The sequence below is a fragment of the Doryrhamphus excisus genome, chromosome 7 (assembly GCF_030265055.1).
Source record: "Doryrhamphus excisus isolate RoL2022-K1 chromosome 7, RoL_Dexc_1.0, whole genome shotgun sequence".
NCBI lineage: Eukaryota > Metazoa > Chordata > Actinopteri > Syngnathiformes > Syngnathidae > Doryrhamphus > Doryrhamphus excisus.
In genome coordinates, this window is record NC_080472.1 from 1,924,318 (window position 1) to 1,941,942 (window position 17,625).

The 17,625-nt window shown below is 32.7% G+C and overlaps 1 protein-coding gene across 1 annotated transcript in view; it reads right to left on the bottom strand.

The window, feature by feature from the left end:
- Window positions 1–17,234, bottom strand: part of otog (otogelin) — an 81,883-nt gene extending 64,649 nt beyond the window's left edge. Inside the window, exons 1-17 of the mRNA XM_058077618.1 lie at window positions 16,706–17,234; window positions 16,568–16,625; window positions 16,273–16,327; window positions 13,439–13,982; window positions 12,788–12,886; window positions 11,144–11,301; window positions 10,916–11,037; window positions 8,962–9,170; window positions 7,658–7,788; window positions 7,462–7,568; window positions 5,847–5,956; window positions 4,604–4,729; window positions 4,421–4,529; window positions 4,020–4,066; window positions 3,742–3,887; window positions 3,012–3,144; window positions 812–989 (exon numbers count right to left, since the gene is read on the bottom strand). Coding sequence (XP_057933601.1) covers window positions 812–989; window positions 3,012–3,144; window positions 3,742–3,887; window positions 4,020–4,066; window positions 4,421–4,529; window positions 4,604–4,729; window positions 5,847–5,956; window positions 7,462–7,568; window positions 7,658–7,788; window positions 8,962–9,170; window positions 10,916–11,037; window positions 11,144–11,301; window positions 12,788–12,886; window positions 13,439–13,982; window positions 16,273–16,327; window positions 16,568–16,625; window positions 16,706–16,781 — 2,408 coding nt within the window. The 5' untranslated portion in view covers window positions 16,782–17,234. The remainder of the gene's footprint in view (window positions 1–811; window positions 990–3,011; window positions 3,145–3,741; window positions 3,888–4,019; window positions 4,067–4,420; window positions 4,530–4,603; window positions 4,730–5,846; window positions 5,957–7,461; window positions 7,569–7,657; window positions 7,789–8,961; window positions 9,171–10,915; window positions 11,038–11,143; window positions 11,302–12,787; window positions 12,887–13,438; window positions 13,983–16,272; window positions 16,328–16,567; window positions 16,626–16,705) is intronic.
- Between the last annotated feature and the right edge of the window lie 391 nt (window positions 17,235–17,625).

Below are 17,625 nucleotides of genomic sequence, written 5' to 3' on the forward strand. Positions count from 1 at the left end.
AAGCATATTTAGAATATTGTAAACAGGTTACATGATCATATATACATGAAATACATTACCGTTTCATACAGTAACAACTTGCCAGGCATCCTGGGAAGTCTGCAAGGATGTTACCCAGCATGTCTTGCGGGTTACGTTTTGTTGCTTTTTCACCAAACTAACTTTATTTTGTTTTATGTGTTTCTCATAACACCCCGCCTCTTGCCCGAAGTCAGCTGGGATAGGCTCCAGCATACTCCCGCGACCCTAATGAGGATAAGCGGAATAGAAAATGAGGATAAGCAGAATAGAGCACATTTATAGCAACACAGATTAATCTTGTTTTATGTTATTATGTCTACTATATTGAAAAATAGGAGTGTAAAGGTGACCATAGGGGTGTTATTTTATGTCTGGAGGGCTCTAATAATGTTAAAAAGCATATTTAGACTATTGTAAACAGGTTACAGAGTTTTTGTCACCACAAGTGGAGGAAATTCCAGTTTCTTTTCCTCGAGACTGTGATGTATATCCTTTTACAGCTGTTAGACAACATCCGCCCTTCATGGCCGCCCATGACGACACGGAACAGTGGGCATCGAACAGTAAATTCCCTTGTTGAGGGGGCTGTCTCGCCTTGCCCGTCTGACTTTTGATGCCAAGCAGACCAAGCAGTGTGCATTACAGAGTGTGAGAAAAGAAATCGACATTGAGGACCGCGCGATTATATTGTAACGTTATCGGAGTTTGGAAACGTAATCTCGTGAACTCGAGTGACATTAAGCGCAGAATACACGCACGACCGTCACGGCCAAGGAATGCTCACACTTACAAGAAGTCGTCTTGGATGTTGCCGTTGAAGGTTCCGCACAGTCCCACCGTGTCGTCCTTCCACAATGCATTGGCCTGAAGATAGAGACGAAACTCCTTCCAGCTGTACTGAAGACGCAGGCCAAACGTCGTCTTCACTTGCAGGAACATGGAGGACAGCTCCTGAATTTGGAAAATGTCTGAAACAAAAAAAAAAAATATTCAGGATTTAGTAATATAATAATAATAAACATCTGCGAACGATGTTGAATGGGCTCTGGCACCCCCACGCAACCCAGGGTGTCATACAGATATTTATAAGCAGCTGGTGGCAAACTTCCTGAAGTCCTAAAAAAGCCTTTGGATGCAATAGGTCACTGATGTGCAACAGGAAATTGACTTTTGCATCAGAAACTTCAATACAGATATTTATAAGCAGCTGGTGGCAAACCTCCTGAAGTCCTACAAAGCCCTTGGATGTAAAATGTCACTGATGTGCTACAGGAAATTGACTTTTGCATCAGAAACTTCAAGGCAGATATGTATAAGCAGCTGGTGGCAAACTTCCTGAAGTCCTAAAAAAGCCTTTGGATGCAATATGTCACTGATATGCTACAGGAAATTGACTTTTGCATCAGAAACTACAATACAGATATTTATAAGCAGCTGGTGGCAAACTTCCTGAAGTCCTAAAAAAGCCTTTGGATGCAATATGTCACTGATATGCTACAGGAAATTGACTTTTGCATCAGAAACTACAATACAGATATTTATAAGCAGCTGGTGGCAAACTTCCTGAAGTCCTAAAAAAGCCTTTGGATGCAATAGGTCACTGATGTGGTACAGTAAATTGACTTTTGCATCAGAAACTACAAGGCAGATATTTATAAGCAGCTGGTGGCAAACCTCCTGAAGTCCTACAAAGCCCTTGGATGTAAAATGTCACTAATGTGCTACAGGAAATTGACTTTTGCATCAGAAACTACAATACAGATATTTATAAGCAGCTGGTGGCAAACTTCCTGAAGTCCTAAAAAAGCCTTTGGATGCAATATGTCACTGATATGCTACAGGAAATTGACTTTTGCATCAGAAACTACAATACAGATATTTATAAGCAGCTGGTGGCAAACTTCCTGAAGTCCTAAAAAAGCCTTTGGATGCAATAGGTCACTGATGTGCTACAGGAAATTGACTTTTGCATCAGAAACTACAAGGCAGATATTTATAAGCAGCTGGTGGCAAACTTCCTGAAGTCCTAAAAAAGCCTTTGGATGCAATATGTCACTGATGTGCTACAGGAAATTGACTTTTGCATCAGAAACTACAAGACAGATATTTATAAGCAGCTGGTGGCAAACTTCCTGAAGTCCTACAAAGCCCTTGGATGCAATAGGTCACTGATGTGCAACAGGAAATTGACTTTTGCATCAGAAACTACAAGGCAGATATTTATAAGCAGCTGGTGGCAAACTTCCTGAAGTCCTACAAAGCTTTTGGATGTAAAATGTCACTGGTGTGCTACAGGAAATTTACTTTTGCATCAGAAACTACAATACATATATTTATAAGCAGCTGGTGGCAAACTTCCTGAAGTCCCACAAATCCCTTGGATGTAAAATGTCACTAATGTGCTACAGGAAATTGACTTTTGCAAAAGAAACTACAATACAGATATTTATAAGCAGCTGGTGGCAAACCTCCTGAAGTCCCACAAAGCCCTTGGATGCAAAATGTCACTGATGTGCTACAGGAAATTGACTTTTACATCAGAAACTACAAGGCAGATATTTATAAGCAGCTGGTGGCAAACCTCCTGAAGTCCTACAAAGCTTTTGGATGTAAAATATCACTGTCGTGCTACAGGAAATTGACTTTTGTATCAGAAACTACAAGGCAGATATTTATAAGCAGCTGGTGGCAAACCTCCTGAAGTCCTACAAAGCCCTTGGATGTAAAATGTCACTGATGTGCTACAGGAAATTGACTTTTGCATCAGAAACTTCAAGGCAGATATTTATAAGCAGCTGGTGGCAAACTTCCTGAAGTCCTAAAAAAGCCTTTGAATGCAATATGTCACTGATATGCTACAGGAAATTTTTGCATCAGAAACTACAAGACAGATATTTATAAGCAGCTGGTGGCATCATATGGTATAAAACATGGCTTTGAGATGCTAGCAGCTGTGAGTACGCATGGAAAGGTAGTCAAAGAATGGTTACCATCGGAATAAGGCAAGGAGATGCGATACTGCCCGGCCATGAAGACCTCACCGATGTGGCTTAGCGTAATCTCCATTTTTGGATCTTCATCAATGACCAAGTTGATGGACTGGATGCAGGACCCGTCCAGATTCTGCCATGAAAACAAGACATGTAATAATAGGATTGCTGCTGGTTTCATTCAGTTTAGGAATGGAACATTTTCCTCTTCATTTTTTGATTATTCTTCTAAAAAGGTTTTTTTTTTCCATTTCTGCTATTTAAAAAAAAAATCATCTATTTCAACTTCCTGTCTGTAATTGTGATTCCGTAGTTATGATCTTAGATTAAAATTAGCATGTTTTTGGAATGTGGGAAAAAGCCGGAGTACCCGGACGGGGAGAACATGCAAACTCCACACAGGAGGTGAAATTGCCTGCACGCTAACCACTCATCCACCATGCAGCGTTATAACATCATCATTTTCAAAATATTACAACTTTGTTTGTTGTTTTGTTATTTTTTGCTAATATTACAAATTTTAAAATTGATGTTTTTTTATTTGTCTTTATTATTTATTTTTTAATAATAATTATAAAATAATTTGTTCATTATTAATTATTACTAAAATAAATTTAGAATAATTTTATAATATTTTTTATAATAATAATAACGTTATATAATAATAATAATTATGGTAAAATTCAGACTTTTTCTTATGTAAATTTCGGAATTGACAAAGTCGACTCACAGCTCCACAGGGGGCGTTCTGGATGGTGACGGTGAACTTCCCCGACTTTCGACTCTTAGCCAGGACGTACTGACACGTGGCGGGAAAGGTGTAGACACGCCCATCAAATGACTCGAAATACATATCGCCGGTCACCGAGCATTCGCCTACAGAAGAAGGGAGAAAGACAATTTTAACATTCGGTTGGGTTGTCATTCTTGGGGGGGGGGCAGGGGGGGCGGCTATGGTGCTTTTGTACATGCCTGGGAAGGAATCAATGTGGTTGATTTTTGACTTACCTGGGCAGCTGAAGTCAACGCAGTTCCATACTCCAGCCAGGCATGTGCTGAAACACAAAGGAAATGTAATCAAAATTTTAAGACCAGTTGAAAAATTGCAAGAATTTACTTTTTTATTTAATTTAATTTTTAATTTAATTTAAAAAAATAATAATATATATTTTTTTTAATTTTAATCTAAGATCATAACTAGGGAATCACAATTACAGGCAGGAAGTTGAAATAGATGTTTTTTTGTTTTTTTTTAAACAGCAGAAATGGATAAAAAACATTTTTAGAAAAATAGTCAAAAAATGAAGAGAAAAAATTTAAAAAAAAATTAATTTATTTATGTATTTATTTTTTTATTTTATTTTATTTTATTTTTTATTTTTTAAAGGTGGCAGATTCTGGGGGCTCACCAGTTGTTGCATTCCTCCTGTATTGTTTGTCCAGATTGGTAGAAGATACCATGGTGCTCACAGGGACACTCCGAGGGGGCGACACACCCCCCTTCTGTATAAATCAAACCTGCCCACCGAGACGGAGAGTCAAAATTATTACAAATTATTAAAAAAAAAAATGGAAAATGAATACCGACTCACCATTGGGACAATAACATCCATCCAGGCAGGCCAGCCCGCTATCAATGCATGTCCTCTCTTTGTTGCATGATGCCGGGCAAACACTGATGCATTCAAGGTACTGTAGACCCGGAGGACACTGCTTTGCTGGTTGCCATCATAAAAAAAAAAAAAACACAAAATCCTCGATAAATTGACGTTCATGTAATGTGTTTCATTTCATTGGTTCTATAGTGGAGTGAATGGACGCCACAGCCGACAGCCCCGATGTGGGAATGTGGGAGGAAACCGGAGTACCCGGACGGGGAAAACATGTAAACTCCACACAGAGATGGCCGAAAGTGGAATTGAACCCGGATCTCCTAGATGTGAGGTCCACGTGCTAACCACTCATACACTGTGCAGCCCACGATGGGAATAATGGTTGTTTTTTTTCCAAACTCATATTGGTACTTGTTTGTATATTTCTTATTATTCATTCATTCACTCACGAGGGTCGCAAAGGGTGCTGGAGCCTATCCCAGCTGTCTTCGGGAGAAAGGCGGGGTACACCCTTGGACTGGTGGCCAGCCAATCACAGGGCACATTTAGACAAACAACCATTCACACTCACAATTTGGAGTGGCTAATTAACCTAGCATGTTTTTGGAATGTGGGAGGAAACCAGAGTACCCGGAGAAACATGCAAACTCCACATAGACATGGCCGAAGGTGGAATTGAACCCGGGTCTCCTAGATGTGAGGTCCGCATGCTAACCACTCGGACACTGTGCAGCCCATGATGGGAATAATAGTTTTTTTTTCTAAACTCATATTGGTACTTGTTTGTATATTTATTTATATTATTTATAATTTATATGTATTTCATTTATATTTATTATATATTAATTTATATGTATTTAATTTATATTTATTATATATATTAATTTATATTTATTTATATTATTATTTTATTTATTTATTTATTATATTATATATTATATATCCTTTGAGTGTTAAGTTCCTGTGTGATGAGTAAGTATTCAGTAAAAACTATTTTCTGAAGCAACAGAAGTTGTGTTAAAAAATATGCATGTTAAGTTAATTAAGGTGATTAATACACTCATTCTTAACCCGCAAGGTATGCTGGGTAACTTCCTGTTGCCGTAGTGTTCTTTTGCATGTATATTATTGCGTAAGAGTATGTTTTAATGACCGCGTGGTCCATGCGGCGAGAACATGCAAACTCCGAGAATATTCCGGTTTTCGGCAAAGTCTACCATACCACACTGAGGAATGTGGTCCCTCCAGTCGTTCAGGGACTTGTCGGCATGGGAACAGGCTCTGGAGTACTCGGTGAACGCCTGGCACACCGCCTCGCTTGTAGGACCCGACCTTGAAAGGAAGCATAACGAAGATGGGAAAGGTCACATTAATAGGCTGCATTTTTCCTCCATTAAATAATATTAACTCATTCGATACCAGACATTTTTCATAATGGGTTGTGGACTGGTGGCCAGCCAATCACAGGGCACATATAGACAAACAACCATTCACACTCACATTCATACCTATGGACAATTTGGAGTCGCCAATTAGAATTAACCTAGCATGTTTTTGGAATGTGGGAGGAAACCGGAGTACCCGGAGAAAACCCACGCATGCACAAGGAGAACATGGAAACTCCACACAGGGTGGAATTGAACTCGGGTCTCCTAGCTGTGAGGCCACACAGCGTCATAATAACATAATTTTCAAAATATTACCATTTTGTTTTTCTTATTTTTTCCTAATATTTGAACTTTAAAAATGTCTCATTAATTTTGTCTTTTTTTAAAAAAAAATTTAAATATAATTATTGTAAAATTCTGACTTTTTCTTGTGTAAAATGACTTAATGACCTAAAATGTTCTTAAGTCCCCCCTAAATAATTTGATATTTTTTATTGACTTTTTAAATATTTTTATTGATTTTTTTTATTACAAAAAAAATATCTGACAAATTTCATAGTCCCCCTGAATAATCTATTTTATTTATTTATTTATTTATTTATTTTTTACAAAAAAATCGCTGACAAATTTCATATAATAGGGCAAAAGCAGGCTAATAAGCAAGCATGAAGGCCCCCCTAAAATGTTCTTAAGTCCCCCTAAATAATTTTTAAAAATGTATTTATTCATTTATTTATTTATTTAAAAATGACTTGCTTTTTTAAAATTTTCATGTTAAATTATATTGAAAAATGAATGAAAAATAAACATGAACAGAAATGGCGTCCAGTGTTTATGTAACATAAATAAATTTTAATAAATATAAATAAATAATTTAATAATAAATAAATAATTTATAATAATATATATAATAATAAATAAATAATTTATAATAATATATATAATAAATAAATAAATAATAATAAATAATTTTCCATTTATAAGTCGCTCTGGAGTATAAGTGGCAGGAACAGCCAACCTATGAAAAAAATGTAACTTTATGGTACATTTAAAAAAATACAGTACATTATTTTCTGTGGGAAAATTTGCCTTGGTTTAGAGTCTGCTTTGGTTTGCGTCTAACCTTCTGGAACGAATCAATGACGCTAACCAAGGCGCTGCAGTAATACTATTTTCCACTTATATGATAAAACCAAAATGCAGTTATTTCTAGAAATACTATATACTGTATAACTTGTGTTGTTTTAGAAAATATCACAGTCCGGAAAATACGATATTTCGATTTTCACATACATAAGATGCAGACCGAGCTCTTATAAACATCATTTCTTCTACCTCCTTGGGTTATGGCGCTAGGGTTAAAGTAACGTATAAATACGTCTTTGGCGGCGAATGAGTTAATAATTACACACATGGAATAGATGCTAACATGCTAATTGGATTTCTTACATGCAGAGGGTGTTGAAACAGCTGGCCATGTAGGACAAAGGGTTGACAAAGTCATGGCAGCTTTGGAATGGTGGATCCAGCAGCATTAAACAAAGTTCCTCCACTTTCTGGTACCGAAAAAATAAATATATTGTAATACTTAAAGCGACATTATTATTATTAGTATTTCAATGAAGCCGTTTGATGTTAGTCTTACCAGTAGAACATTCACATCAACATCTGCACAAGGTGACGAGAAACCAGAAAGCACCGTTGGACATCGGGGTCGGAACGCCGCCGTCTCCATCCAGCTGTTCCCAAACATTTCCAACTCATGGCTCAGTATTCCTGAAAGAGACACAAAAGTATTACATAGTATCCAATATCACTTTTTATAGTTAACATTGATTAATCATCATTTGCAAATATTATGTCAATAGCCATTATGGCAATAGTATGTGGCCAAATGTGGCCCGCAGGACACTAGTTGGAGGCCCCCCGCCTTGATATGAAAGTTTAATGTTTAAAGTTTGATATGGATGCTGTATGGTATCATGTACCCAGAAAAAAATTATTACGTTTGATTCATGTTCATGTTAAAGGTTAAATAACTGTTAATAGTTATCCTCCCTATCCGTGTGGAAGTGGTAAGTTTTTGGCCATTTAAGTTTAAAGGAAATAACTTGGAGGCTACCGTTTAGGCGGCTAGCTCTCTAGTTTGCGAGTTAGCATGTGTCTCAAGACCCTGCAGTTGCGCAATATGTTGTAAATAATGTTCATGTTAAAGGTTAAATAACTGTTAATAGCTATCCTCCCTATCTGTGTGGAAGTGGTAAGTTTTTTGGCTATTTAAGTTGAAAGGAAATAACTTGGAGGCTACCGTTTAGGTGGCTAGCTCTCTAGTTTGCGAGTTAGCATGTGTCTCAAGACCCTAAATAACTGTTAATAGTTATCCTCCCTATCCGTGTGGAAGTGGTAAGTTTTTTGGTTATTTAAGTTGAAAGGAAATAACTTGAAGGCTACCGTTTAGGTGGCTAGCGCTCTAGTTTGCGAGTTAGCATGTGTCTCAAGACCCTGCAGTTGCGCAATATGTTGTAAATAATGTTCATGTTAAAGGTTAAATAACTGTTAATAGTTATCCTCCCTATTCGTGTGGAAGTGGTACGTTTTTTGGTTATTTAAGTTGAAAGGAAATAACTTGAAGGCTACCGTTTAGGCCGCTAGCTCTCGAGTTTGCGAGTTAGCATGTGTCTCAAGACCCTGCAGTTGCGCAATATGTTGTAAATAATGTTCTTTTTTTTTTGAAAACCTGATGCGGCTCAGTCTCACCCAGACCCGAGCTCCAGTGGCCCCCCAAGTAAATTGACTTTGAGACCAAGGCAGGGGGCCTCAAACTAGTGTCCTGCGTGCCACATTTGGCCCGCGGGCCGCATGTTTGAGACCCCTGATGTATACTATTGACATAATATTTGCAAATCCAGTCCCAGATAGGACTACAACCAATAAACATAAAGATCTCACCATAGCTGGTCCTGAGGTCATCCTGAGGATCTGCGTTGAAGTTCCCACAGAGGCCGCAGGTTCTTCCCGCATATTCCGGGCTAAGTTTGATGTAGACCGAACCACTGTGACCCTCCCAGGCCAGCGTGAAGCCTTGGGGTTGTGTCACTAAGACGTTGTGGGAGATCTGCTGGAGATGCAGGTCGTGGATGTGATGAGGAAGCTGCAAACTGGAGATGTCGTTTTGTTGTCAGTACAGAAAGAGTTAAAAAAAAAAAAAACACATCGTATGATTTAAATGATATATATATTTTTTATATTTATTTTTAAGCAAGCCTGAAAGTCCCCCTAAAATGTTCTTAAGTCCCCCCTAAATAATTTTAAATTTTTTATTGACTTTTTAAATATTTTTATTGATTTTTTTTTTTACAAAAAAAATATCTGACAAATTTCATAGTCCCCCTAAATAATTTATTTTATTTATTTATTTATTTTTACAAAACAATCGCTGACAAATTTCATATAATAGGGCAAAAGCAGGCTAATAAGCAAGCCTGAAGGCCCCCATAAAATGTTCTTAAAAGTTCCTAAAAGTCCCCCATAAATAATTTGATATTTTTATTGATTTTTTAAATATTTTTATTGATTTTTTTTACAAAATAAATATCTGACAAATTTCATAGTCCCCCTAAATAATATATTTTATTTTATTTTATTTATTTATTTATTTTTACAAATAAAGGCCCCCCCTAAAATGTTCTTAAGTCCCCTTAAATAATTTTTAATTTTTTATTTATTTTTACAAAACAATCTCTGACAAATTTTTATTGATTATTTTTTTACAAAAAAATCTCTGACAAATTTCATATAATAGGGCAAAAGCAGGCTAATAAGCAAGACTGAAGCCCCCCTAAAATGCTCTTAAGCCCCCCCTAAATAATTTTATATTTTTTATTGACTTTTTAAATATTTTTATTGATTTTTTTTTCCAAAAAAATATCTGACAAATTTCATAGTCCCCCTAAATAATTTATTTTATTTTTACAAATTTGACAAATTTCATATAATAGGAAGGCTAATAAGCAAGCCTGAAGGCCCCCCTAAAAATGTTCTTAAGTCCCCCTAAAAAAATTTAACATTTTATTTATTTATTTATACAAAACAATCTCTGACAAATTTTATATAATAGGGTAAAAGCAGGCTAATAAGCAAGCCTGAAGCCCCCCTAAAATGTTCTTAAGTCCACTTAAATAATTTTTTTATTCTTTTTTTAAAAAAAAAATCCAAAAAAAATCTCTGACAAATTTCATATAAAAGGACAAAAGCAGGCTAATAAGCAAGCCTGAAGGCCCCCCTAAATAATTTGATATTTTTATTGACTTTTTAAATATTTTTATTGATTTTTTTTTACAAAAAAAATATCTGACAAATTTCATAGTGCCCCTAAATAATTTTTTTATTGATTCTTTTTTAAAAAAAATTTTTACAAAAAAAAATATCTGACAAATTTCATAGTCCCCCTAAATAATTTTTTTATTGATTCTTTTTAAATTTTTTTTTACAAAACAAATATCTGACAAATTTCATAGTCCCCCTAAATAATTTTTTTATTGATTCTTTTTTTTTTTTTTTTACAAAAAAATATCTGGCAAATTTCATAGTGCCCCTAAATAATATTTTTATTGATTCTTTTTTAATTTTTTTTTTTTTACAAAAAAAATATCTGACAAATTTCATAGTCCCCCTAAATATTTTTTTTTATTGATTCTTTTTTAATTTTTTTTTTTTACAAAAAAAATCTCTGACAAATTTCATATAATAGGGCAAAAGCAGGCTAATAAGAAAGCCTGAAGGCCCCCCTAAAATGTTCTTAAGTCCCACTACATCATTTTTAAAATGTTATTTATTTCTCTGCCCGATATAAAAAGAACCTGGTGGTCCACCATAAAGGAAAATAAACGTTTGTTTCACTGACCTTTGCCCTTTGAACGTGACATTGGTGGCGTGCAACCGGACCTCGCCCTCCCAAGGAAGGAAGAGGCTGACTGAACGCTGGCAGCTATACGGTTCAGAACCACAGTCCGGGTCATTGTGGACCTGCAAACAGAAGGATGCTAAAACCATGTGGTGTATTTCGTATTTCATGGTTTCGATTTTTTGTCCAAAACCGATATGAATGAGCCGTACTGCTATCGGAGCTCACCTGGACTACGATGGCGGTCTGGGTGGTTTCGTCACAGTCTCTGAGCAGCGTGTACGTGCATCGACCAGGGAAGTAGTAGTAGAGGCCGTCAAAGGTCTCAAAGTTGTACTGACCCCAAGTCCTGCAGGTCATGTCCCTCTCAAAACCAGGATTTGGAACTGGGGCACACAAAATAGGCTGGATTATGATGTGTGGGGAGAATAGGGGTGTCCAAAGTGCGGTTGCGGCACATTTGAAAAGTGGAATTTAACAAGAAAACTTTAAAAAAAAAAAAAAAAAAAAAAAAAAACATTAGCAAATATGGAAAAATCATCAATAATATTGATAAAAAGGGTGAAATTTTTTTAGGAAAAAAAAGTTGCAATATAATGTAAAAAAGTTTAGAAAAAAAAAAAAGTTAAGAATAATATCATAATATTATGAAGAAAAATATTACGGGGTGTAGAATAGGGGTGTCCAAAGTGCGGCTGCGGCACATTTGAAAAGTGGAATTTAACAAAAAAAAACAAAAACAAAAACAAAAACATTAGTAAATATGGAAAAATCATTAATAATTTTACAAGGGTCAAATTTTTGAGGGAAAAAAAGTTGCAATATAATGTAAACAAGTTGTAATTTTACAAGAATAATATCATAATATTATGAAGAAAAATAATTTTAGTAGCATAAAGTTAAAATATTAAGAGAAGATTTTTATATTATTATTATATTATATTATTATACATTTTATTCATATAATATTTTTAAAAGGTTTTATATTATATTATATTATATATTATAATTATTATATTATAAATAAATATTATAAATGTACTATCAGAAACAATACAATGTAATTTTGGGGAAAATTAGCTTGCTGAAAAAGTTATAAAGGTGACTAGAATAAAGACAAAATACATAAATAAAATTAATAAAATTAAATAAATAAATAAATAAAAATTAAGTTGATACTAAAAATAGGCTTTTGCACCTATTGTTTTCTATATTTCTATTCTATTGTATTCTATTGTATTCTATTGTATTCTATTGTATTCTATTGTATTCTATTGTATTCTATTATATTATATTATATTATATTATATTATATTATATTATATTATATTATATTATATTATATTATATTATATTATATTATATTATATTATATTATAATTATTATATTATAAATAAATATTATAAATGTACTATTAGAAACAATATAATGTTATATAAGAAACAAACAAAACATGAAATAAAGTACTTTTTGGGGAAAATTAGCTTGCTGAAAAAGTTATAAGGTGACTAGAATAAAGACAAAATATTATGGCAATAATATAAGTATAATATAATTATAATATAAGTAAATATATAATATAATATAAGTAATTTTTTTAAGAATAAAATTTTGTTTAAAAAAAGCTGTAATTTCACGAGAAAGAGTCAAAATATTAAGAATAAATAAAATAAAAAATAATAAAAAAAATAAAATAAAAAAAATAAAATAAAAAAAAATAAAAAATAAAAAATAAAAAATAAAAAATAAAAAATAAAAAATAAAAAATAAAAAATAAAAAATAAAAAATAAAAAATAAAAAATAAAAAATAAAAAATAAAAAATAAAAAATAAAAAATAAAAAATAAAAAATAAAAAATAAAAAATATTACCTGTCTGGCACCTGTGTCCTGTGGCCTGAAACAAGCTGCAGTCACACGAATCCGTCCGAGTGCACCAACCACCGTTCAGGCAGGGGAAGTCACATGACTCTTGAAAAAGACAGCAAAAAAACAGCCAATTAACAACCACCCGGTAACCCGGTAACCCGAGTTCAATTCCAATTTTCAATTTGCATCTTCTCCATGTGCATGCGTGGGTTTTCTCCGGGTACTCCGGTTTCCTCCCACATTCCAAAAAACATGCTAGGTTAATTAGCGACTCCAAATTGTCCATAGGTATGAATGTGAGTGTGAATGGTTGTTTGTCAAAAAAAAACTGTTTCCAATCTTCTAAATACACTTTTAACATTTTTAGAGCCCTCTAGACATGAAATAACACCCCTATAGTCACATTGATATTTATATAGTGGATATAAAGAAAGGCAGTCACTCATCCTCGTCCTGCCTGCTCCACCATCTGCCGAGTGGGCTTGCAGCGTAGCATGTGTGCCCACTCGGCTGCGTCAAACAAAGGTACAGATATCACAGGTTTAGGTATCGAAGGGGGTCTAAGGACCATCTAAAGCGGGAACACATGGGAACCAATGGAAGCTAACCCACAAAGAACACAAAGACCTGAACGTGGGAACTTTGTTTTGTTACCTGACATCCTGTGGAATCTCCACTTCAGGGCTTCCTTGGCCTGTCGGGTGAAAACTGAATCCTGAACTGGACCACGGTCCGCAGAGACGACTCCGCTGGTAGGGTTTTGTGTTGCGTTAGAATTCGGTTTTACCGAATTCGTCACGGTTTCTCCGGGAGATTTCGATATCGATTGGTCGGTGTTGGTCGGTTCCGGTTCTTTGATCGGTCTGGGCGGTACCGGAGTCGATGCTGTAGCGCCGCCTGATGAGCCGATGGGTACCGAATCCGTAAGACTGTTCTTCGAAGAGGATTGAGTCGGTGGTTCTTTGGTGGGCGGAGTTGTTGTTCCGGTTGCGGACCGGTTTAGAGATAGCATGGTAGCTAGTTCGGTTCTTGGTGGTGTCGTAGCATGAATTGTTGAGGAAGTGGTAAAGTTCATTATTCTTTGGGAGCTGGAACTTGTGGGCGGAAAGTCGTTAGAGGTCATATTGGTCCGACCGACTGGAGTTTTCCGAAGTTCCGATGTGTTAGGGACTAACGGAACAGACGTTGATTGGGGTTCCTAAAAGAAAGAAATTGATACAATAATCATACCTAAAAAAAATTAAGAATTTTTTTTAATAACATTTTTTTTTTTACATTTAAAAAATTTTAAAATTTTAAGCCAAAAAAAGTCATCTTCTAATTCAGAAAAAAAGTCAGAATTTTCCAAGAACAAACTCATCATATGATGACGAAAAATGATGTCATTTCTGTTGCATAAAATATAAAATAGAAATACCGTATAAAAATGCCAAATGTGGCATTTAAGTCATAATTACGAGAAAAAAAATTTTACAAAATGAAAGTTGAAATTTAAAAATAACAGCAGTAAAAAAAACAAAAAAAAAAGCTCTCTTTGGACACCTGAGCTCTAAAACCAAGGCTTTCAAGCCATGCAGTCGGAACAAAGCAGATGGCAAAGGTGATCTTTAGGGGCAATGGAGAGGGGGGGGCGGGGAGAGGGGGGGTCTCTATAGCATCAATTATTCATCAAAGATCAGTAACGGACACGGTAAAAGTGAAAAAACTAAATAAATAATAATTACCGAAATAACTAAGTAAAAACTAAATAAAACAAAATAAATAATAATAACAGAAATAACTAAATACTAAATAAAAACTAAATAAAACTAAATAAATAATAATAACCGAAAAAACTAAATAAAAACTAAATAAATAATAATAAAGGAAATAACTAAATACTAAATAAAAACTAAATAAAACAAAATAAATAATAATAACAGAAATAACTAAATACTAAATAAAAACTAAATAAAACTAAATAAATAATAATAACCGAAAATACTAAATAAAAACTAAATAAATAATAATTACCGAAATAACTAAGTAAAAACTAAATGAAACAAAATAAATAATAATAAAAGAAATAACTAAACACTAAATAAAAACTAAATAAAACAAAATAAATAATAACAGAAATAACTAAATACTAAATAAAAACTAAATAAAACTAAATAAATAATAATAACCGAAATAACTAAATACTAAATAAAAACTAAATAAAAACTAAATAAATAATAATAACAAAATAACTAAATACTTAATAAAACCTAAATAAAACTAAATGAATAATAACCGAAATAACTAAAGAATAAATAAAAACAAATAAATAATAATAACCAAAATAATTAAATACTAAATAAAAACTAAATAAAACTAAATGAATAATAATAACCGAAATAACTAAATAATAAATAAAAACTAAATCAAACTAAATAAACAATAATAACAGAAATAACTAAATACTAAATAAAAACAAATAAATAATAATAACCGAAATAACTACATACTAAATAAAAACAAATAAATAATAATAACCAAAATAATTAAATACTAAATAAAAACTAAATAAAACTAAATAAATAATAATAACCGAAATAACTAAATACTAAATAAAAACTAAATAAAACTAAATAAATAATAATAACCGAAATAACTAAATACTAAATAAAAACTAAATAAAACTAAATAAATAACAATAACAGAAATAACTAAATAAAAACTAAATAAATAATAATTACCGAAATAACTAAGTAAAAACTAAATGAAACAAAATAAATAATAATAAAAGAAATAACTAAACACTAAATAAAAACTAAATAAAACAAAATAAATAATAACAGAAATAACTAAATACTAAATAAAAACTAAATAAAACTAAATAAATAATAATAACCGAAATAACTAAATACTAAATAAAAACTAAATAAAAACTAAATAAATAATAATAACAAAATAACTAAATACTTAATAAAACCTAAATAAAACTAAATGAATAATAACCGAAATAACTAAAGAATAAATAAAAACAAATAAATAATAATAACCAAAATAATTAAATACTAAATAAAAACTAAATAAAACTAAATGAATAATAATAACCGAAATAACTAAATAATAAATAAAAACTAAATCAAACTAAATAAACAATAATAACAGAAATAACTAAATACTAAATAAAAACAAATAAATAATAATAACCGAAATAACTACATACTAAATAAAAACAAATAAATAATAATAACCAAAATAATTAAATACTAAATAAAAACTAAATAAAACTAAATAAATAATAATAACCGAAATAACTAAATACTAAATAAAACTAAATAAATAACAATAACAGAAATAACCAAAGATCCACACATGGGGGGAAGAAAAAGTGGATGGTAAATATGTGGAATATGACAAAGAATAGCCTAAAAGTGCTCCATGTTGCGTAGCAATTTGTGTATATTTCTGGTTGTGTCCCGCATCCATCAGCAAGCACGGTGAATGCCGCTGCCTACCTGCCCTCCCTGGGAAGCGGTGTCCCATTTCTGCTGCTTTATCCTGCTGCTGTGGCTGTTTGGGAGAAAGAGAACAAGGACAGATTTGTTCCTGCTTCTGCTGCTCTCCTCCGTGACACCATAAAACCGTCAAGAACTAACCAAACTCTCAATTCTTAATAGTATCATTTGAATCATGTTAAATATATTCTTAAATATTTTTAAAAAATAAATAATAATTTATTCAAATTTTTTTAGCATTTTGTTTTTTTTTAAAAAAAACATAATTGACATGAATAAACAAATAACATCTTACTTATCAAATTCATCTGAGTTGAAATGGTCCACTTCCACCTCATTGCTTGATAGTTGCACTGAAATAAAAGTAAAAAAAATCAAAAATAATTACACACAAACACAGCTACGCATTATGAAAAGTGTCAACATAACTCACCTGGATAAATTAGTATGAAATATAAAAATAATAAGTGCAAAAGCCTTTTCCAGCTAAGTCCTAAGTACCGATCCATTCAGTCAGGTTTCGACAGCATCACCCGGTGAAAACCTTCTGGCTGGACTCCAGCTTCTTCCAGCTCTGCGCCATCCGGCTCATCCTCCGGCAGCCGGCCCGAGAGCCTCGAGAGCCGGGGGCACCTTCTCATTAGCATAAAATATGCACAAGGAGGTGGGCGGGGCCAAGCCGACGTCTATGATACCATCATCGGTGTTGGAAAGAGTTTACTTCAGGGGTGTCCAAAGTGCAGCCCAAGGGGTCATTTGCGGGTCCATGGATGTTTTTTATTGGCATGCAATAAAAACTAAACAAAACAATAAAGCTAAAAAAAATTTTAAAAAAAGGAAAAAATGTGGGAAAAAAATAAAAATAATCTGTTATTTTACAAGAATTAAATAAAAATATAATGCAAAAAAAATGCATATTTAAGATGTTATTTTTGTTGAAGTTGTAACATGATAAAACAACAAATAAAGTTATCAATTTTGGAAAATTAAATTGTGGAAAAAATAAGGTAAAAAAAATGAAGTCATGATTACAAATTGAAAGTTGAGATATATAATATATAAATATAAAAAATATATAATATATTAAAATAAAATATTTAAAAAACAACTGAATAAATAACAACAAAATAAAAATTATTATAAAATTATTATATCCTAATGAGAATATTTCGGTGGAAAAAGTTAGGGCACCCCTGGATTACTTAGTATCACTCCAATTAATAAATGAATAATAAAATAATCAGTTATTTTACAAGAATTAAATCAAAATATAATACGAAAAAAATGCATATTTTAGTCGTACAAAGATGTAACATGATAAAACTTTAAAAAAAATTGTGGAAAAAATTACAC